The sequence below is a fragment of the Phocoena phocoena genome, chromosome 6, assembly GCF_963924675.1.
Source record: "Phocoena phocoena chromosome 6, mPhoPho1.1, whole genome shotgun sequence".
NCBI classification, from domain to species: Eukaryota; Metazoa; Chordata; class Mammalia; order Artiodactyla; family Phocoenidae; genus Phocoena; species Phocoena phocoena.
In genome coordinates, this window is record NC_089224.1 from 7,864,912 (window position 1) to 7,871,547 (window position 6,636).

The following is a 6,636-nucleotide window of genomic DNA, read 5'->3' on the forward strand; positions in this document are numbered from 1 at the left end:
CATTCTGACCGGTGTGAGGTGATACCTCAATGTAGTTTTGATTTGCATTTCTCTAATAATTAGTGATGCTGAGCATCTTTTCATGTGCCTCTTGGCCATCTGTATGTCTTCTCTGGTGAAATGTCTATTTAGGTCTTCCACCCATTTTTTTAATTGGGTGGTTTGTTTTTTTGATATTGGGCTCCATGATCTGTTTGTATATTTTGGAGATTAATCCTTTGTCCGTTGCTTCAGACCAGGAAAGCTGAAAATTAACAGACTCCCAGGAAGGGCCATATGAGCTTTGAGAGCCTGCGGTTTGGCAGTCTCTTGGGAGCCAGCCCCGAACTCCTCTCTCTGGCCCTCGGAGCCCCCTCCAGCTTCTCTGAGCTTCAGACCACGGCTCCAAGCAGAGCCCCTATTGTCCTGTGTGGTCCCGCTAAGATGTCCTCCTGGCAGGTCTGGGAGTGGTCAGGGCTGGGGAGATGAGCACTGCTGCCAGCAGCTACCCCACGGCCCCCCATGTGTGGGTAACCTGCACTCGCACATCACTGAGGCCTCGCTGTGAGCAAAGTTCAGCCCTGCGGGGCCTGTGCTGTCCGTCTGTGTGGGCCACTCCCTGGGTTCTGCCTGCGTCCACTTCCAGCAGCCAGCTTAGCGGGCCTTGGAGACCACAAACTTTGATGTAAGGGAAGGCTGACCCGTATCACGTGGCCTCAGCGGATCCCTCTTTGAGAAAATCTGGCGTGGGAAACGTCTTCATGAAGAACCTGGACAAATCTATACGTATCAAGGCACTTCATGATTCTTTTTCTGCTTTTGGAAACATTCTGTCCCGCAAGGTAGGGTGTGATGAGACAGGCCCTAAGGGTTATTCCTTTGACCCAAGAGGCTGCCGACAAAGCCATCGAGAAGATGAAGGGCATGACCCTCAGTGACCACAAAGTGTCTGTGGGCAGATTCAAGTCTCGAAAAGAGCAGGAAGCCAAGCTTGGAGCCAAAGCCAAGGAATTCACCAACGTTTACATCAAAAACTTGGGGGAAGAGGTGGATGATGAGAGACTGAAAGAGCTATTCAGCCAATTTGGTAAGACCCTAAGCGTCAAGGTAAGTGAGAGATCTCAGCGGGAAATCCAAAGGCTTTGGCTTTGTGAGACACAAAAAACACAGGATGCCAACAAGACCTTAAAAGAGACAAATGGAAAAGCAATCAGTGGGAAAGTCATTTTCCTCGGCCGTGCACAGAAGAAAGTGAATCAGCAGGCCCCGTTAAAGCGGAAATTTGAACCGCTGAAACAGGAGAGAATTGGTCGCTGTCAGGCGGTGAATCTCTACATTAAGAACTTGGATGACACCAGTGATGATGAGAAGTTCAGTAAGTTTTCTCCTTTTGGATCAGTCGCCAGTGCCGAGGGGGACGCAGGAGGATGGGGAGAAGCAAGGGTTTGTCTTTGTCTGCTCCACATGCCCCCAAGAGGCAAGCAGGCAGTCACTGAGCGGATGCATCGCGGGCTCCAAGCCACTGTGTGTCACCCTGGCCCAGAGAAAGGCTCACCTGCCCAACCAGTATACGCAGCGGGTGGCAGGGATGAGAGTGCTCTCCACCAATGCCATCTTAAATCAGTCCCAGCCTGCAGCTGGGGACTACTTTGTGCCAGCGGTTCCACAGGCTCAGGGGAGCCCTCCGTGTTACACACCTAACCATGTAGCACAGATGAGACCTAATCCACGCTGGCAGCAAGGCTTCCAAGGAATGCCAAGTGCTATATGCCAGTCTGGGCCTCATCCAGCTCTTCGCCATCTGGCTGCATCTGGGTCTGAGTGCCCCCGGACTGCTTGGCTATGAACTTCGGTGGCTAGCGCTGCCTAGCGAGGTGTGACTGACAGCTGCCCGTCTGGAGGCGGTCCCCCGTTTTTGCAGAACTTACCACCTCGTGCTGCTGGTGCTACTGCTACTCCTCGGGCTGCTGCACCTTACAAGTCCACCTCAAGGGTATCCCTCACCCTGCCGTACAGCCTCTGCAGACACCCCAGCCTGCAGTCCACGCACAGGGCCAGGAGCCGCTGCGCGCACCCACGCTGGCCGCCACAACACCTGCACCCCTCCACCCCGCCAGGAGCGGAAGCAGGTGCTGCGCCGGTGGACGTTTGCACCGGCTCATGCGGACCATGCACTCAAAACCCCTTTATGAGGGAGGGAGTGGGCTGTGGTCACTCAGTGGTGCACTAGGACCGTCGGTGGTGCTGGAGAACATCTGTTTCCTTGATCTGAGTGGTGGTTACACAGTGTTTGCTGTATGTTCAATCACTAAGCTGCGTCTGTGATTTATTTTTCTTTATGTGTATTAAATTGCATCTTTTATCAATAATTTATGTTAAAAGTTTAAAAATAAGAACCACGGCAGAGCACAGAGGATTTTTAGGATAGGGTAACGATTCTGTAGGATACTACAGTGGTGGATAGATGTTATACATTTGTCAAAACTCACAGAATATACAACACCACAGGTGAAACTTAGTGTAAACTATAGATTTTGAGGGATACTGTGTGTCAGTGTAGGTTCGTCATTCGTAACAAATGTACCACTCTGGTGCAGGGTGTCGATAATGGAGGTGGTTGTACACATGTGGGAACAGGAGGGAGCTGTCTGCACTTTCTACTCAGTTTTCCTGTGAACCTAAAGTTGCTCTAATAAATGGACTTTATAGATTCACAGGCATAGAGAACAGACTTGTGATTGCCAAGGGTGGAGTAGGGGAGAGATGGATTGGGAGTTTGGGGTTAGCAGATGCAAACTAGTACATATAGAATGGATAAACAGCAAGGTCCTACTGTGTAGCACAGGGAACTATATTCAATATCCTGTAGTAAACCATAATGGGAAAGAAAAGCATAATTTTAAAATGGAGTTTAAGTCATTGCACTCAGGAAGGGTCTGACTAGTGAATGAGGCAACTGAAAAGGAAGCCTGCTCCTTAAACAGGGTAATTCATTTAGGGTTACATAGGATGTGCAGTGGATGTTTTTTTCTCAAAGGTAAGGATGATAATAAGGAGGGCATGAGAATTCCAGCAAATTAAAGGAAGAAAGCACCAACAGAGCAACACTAAATCCATTTGTGTTTCCCTGGCAGCTTAGCCCGACAAGACCTGGGGCAGAAGGAACACTTGGCTCACTTAGGAGGATCTCCTGCCCGAAGGTCGGGACGGTAATTTAATCAGGACATCTGTGGGTGGAAAGGAAAGGGTCTGTCCTGAACACATACTGATCCCCAGACACATATTAGATCTGCTTTTCCAGAACTGCATGTAGAGGGACTCAGAAGTATTTAGAAAATGTTAGGTTCATAGTTCCCATATTCCCTAATGCACAATTGAACAATCTAAAAGACAGAGTTCCGAACCGAGTATTAAGACAGCTGAACATTTGATGCCAGCACAGCCCACAGCTTGCTTCTTTCCTTTGTGCAAGCCCATTCACCAATCTGAGCCTTGTTTCCTCCATCTCTTAAAGAATAAGGTGCCACTACTAGCCTACACTGTGTCTATGGCAGCAGATGGTAAGGATATGGCCTGGGCTCCGTGGGCGGGAATCATATGCCCAGTGCAGGGTCTCTTGGGAGCCTTTCCTGGGGACTGCAAGGGAATGCTCAGCCCTGATCTAGCACCGACCTCCATATTTCCAGTCCACTAGCCCACCATTTCTCTCCCACTCCCATTCCAACCTACAGCCATGCTCTCAAACATACGCATTGTTGGAACCCAGAATAAAACTTTCCCTGCAGCATTTTGCATTCACTAAGAAGTCTCTTGGAGAGGGTCTGCAGAAGAGAAAGAAATACAGCTATAGTGGTGGTGGGATTTAATACAGAATAAGCACGAAGAGTAGCAGAAAGAGGAAGAGGAGAGAAGAAGGAAATCTATACCAGAATGAGCGTGATGCGTTTTTCAAGCTCTATTTCATTTCATCATCAAAAAAAACCTCTTACAATGCACTTTTAGAGAAAAGGAAGCTTATCTGAAAAAAAAAACAAAACAGAAACACTAATTTGAACAGATACATGCACCCTAGAGTTCATATTCATAGTAGCACTATTTACAGTAGCCAAGAAGCAACCTAAGGGTCCATCAACAGATGAATGGATATAGATGTGGTGTATATATACATACAATAGAATACTACTCAGCCATAAAAAAGAAAGAAATTTTGCCATTTGCAGCAACATGGACGCAGAGGATATTATGCTAAGTGAAATAAGTCAGAGAAGGCAAATACTGTATGATATCATTTATATGTGGAATCTAAAAAAATTACAACAAACTAGTGAATATAACAAAAAAAGCAAATTCACAGGTTTTCAGAACAAACTAGTGGTTACCACTGGGAAGAAGGAAGAGGGGATGGGCAGTACAGGGGTAGGGAATTAAGAGATACAAACTATTAGGTATAAAATAAGCTACAAGAATATTGTACAACAAAGGGAATCTAGCCAATATTTTATAATAACTATAAATGGAGTATAACCTTTAAAATTTGTGAATCACTATATTGTACACCTGTAGCTTCCATAATATTGTACAGCAACCATACTTCAATTTTTAAAAATAGTTAAAAAAAAAAAAAAGAAAAGAAAGAAGAGGCTGAAGCTCAGAGATGCTAAATAATTTATCCAAGGGCCTGTTAATCAATAAAAAGGGAGTGTAATCAATAAAACTATGCTCTGTTGCCACTTTACAGACTCAGAATCCTACAGTCATGGGTCACTCGGGTACAAGCCTGCCTCAGGGGCAAGAATAAACCCTAAGTTCGTGTCTTCTCAACTCCCGGTCCCCTACCATCCCTCCAAGGAGGCAGACCTAATGACCCTTCACCAGATCCACGTCCCTGCAGCTCCGGGGAAGCGTTGTTCTACTCCACTCCCGGCAGAGGGCAGCCAATCCTGAACGTAGCACTGAACTGGCTCTTCCCGTCAGGGACCAGGAGAGGGCTCTAACCCACCCACTCCAAAAAGAGAATCTTTCTCAGAATGCTCAAGGTTGCCAAACTCCAGCCAACATTTTATATCAACCATTTGGAAAACGAAGACCCTCAGCGAACTTCTCTGGGGGAAAGATTCCCTGCAGCGTGGGCCTCCAACAGGAGAACAAATCCGCATCTGAAGAGAAGGCTTTCCCTTCTCCACTGTGTCTGAACACCTACCTAGCTCTTGGTCAGGCCACGACAGCTTGAGATCCTTTGCTTCTTGGAACACTGTAAGTTCTTGCCGACTTCCTTTCTGGCCTGAAATTAAGCCTGTATTTTATCACATCACCTCTCTGGGCTCCTGTGTTCTCAGCTGGACCGGAAAAACGAGCAGACATTTTCCTGCCGTTTTTCCATCAGTGTACATTTGAAGTTACAGGGGAAGTGCCCAGGCCTGAGCGTGAGGACGCCTGGTCTCTACTCCTGTTCTGCCTTCACTGTCCCTTCTTCTCCCATGATTTGTAGAAGAGGAAGTAGCGCCGAATGGCCTAGGGACTTTTTTTCCTCTAACCCTGAAGAAGCCTGTCTTCCCTGGGTGTCCTTCCAGATAGAATGAGGCCAGCATCCAGCCCCACCCAGCCTTGCCCAGCGCTATAAAGGAGCCTCCCAGACAGCCACCCCCAGGCAGTTGCAGCTCTGTGCCCTGCTCAACGATGAGGCTCTGCCTCTCTGGGTTACTCTTCCTCTTTGTGATCTCATTGCCTTCAGGTAAGATGATGGGGTCAGGTCTGATCATGAAAATGAGGATCTTCCAAGGACTGAGGCACTTGAAAAGCCCTATTGGTGTGAGCCCAGCAGGGAGACACCAATATCAGATCAGCAGACTAGGGGCAAGAGGTGGGTCGGTGGTGTTCGGCCCCTGCCCTGCTCCTCTGTCACTACATCCTGAAAATCTGCCAAAGCTTAAGAGAGGGGAGCCCGTTTCACCACATGCAGAGATCACTTTCCAGCTATCCAAATTCCCGTTTCCCTCAACTTCGTCTGATGAGCGTTGGACTCAGCGGCCCTCGCCGAAATGTAGCAGCAGGTGAGAGGGTAGAGTCCTTCACCAGGAAAGAGAGGACAGCCCTAAGATCTCCCCCAGCCTCTTGAGGACTGATTTTTCTTTCTTGTGTGTGTGTGTTTTTCCCTTCAGGGAACGGCTTGTTCGGAAATGATGGAGTGGAAGTTCGTACTTGCACTGCGCTCGGGGGCAGATGTTTCTTTGGCTGTAGCATAGGATGGAAATGGGTTGCCTACTGTCACAATGTATTGTCTTGTTGCCTAAAACTGAGGAGACATCGTCCGCCTCAGGTCTATAGAGCATGAGCCTCACCTCATGGGTCCACATTAAAAGGATACGCAAATGGCTAAATGGACAAGACCTCCAGTCTGTGTGTAAGGATGGTGGACGAGCTATGGGCGCCAGATGCTATAACCAATTTACTGGCGAAATTCCAGGTGTGTTTTTCTAAAGGGGCATTGTGGCAAAAGGCATTCCTGTTCTACTTTCTGCCCTCCAGTCTCCAATCGATAATTCCTAAATCCCATTCAGAATCCACTGATCAATACGTGACCACAGGCCCAAGGAGATGACATCCACTGAGCCTAATAACAATCGCTTACCACGTGCCAGTCCCACTTTTAAGTGGTTT

General features: G+C 47.8%; 1 protein-coding gene and 1 pseudogene across 1 annotated transcript; both read left to right on the forward strand.

The window, feature by feature from the left end:
- Positions 1-464: 464 nt before the first annotated feature.
- Positions 465-2,304, forward strand: LOC136124513 (polyadenylate-binding protein 4-like; annotated as a pseudogene).
- A 3,351-nt stretch (positions 2,305-5,655) lies between these two features.
- Positions 5,656-6,310, forward strand: DEFB136 (defensin beta 136). Its single transcript, XM_065879247.1, has 2 exons — positions 5,656-5,710; positions 6,138-6,310. Exons 1-2 carry the CDS (start codon positions 5,656-5,658, stop codon positions 6,308-6,310), a joined length of 228 nt encoding a protein of 75 aa, XP_065735319.1.
- Positions 6,311-6,636: the final 326 nt, after the last annotated feature.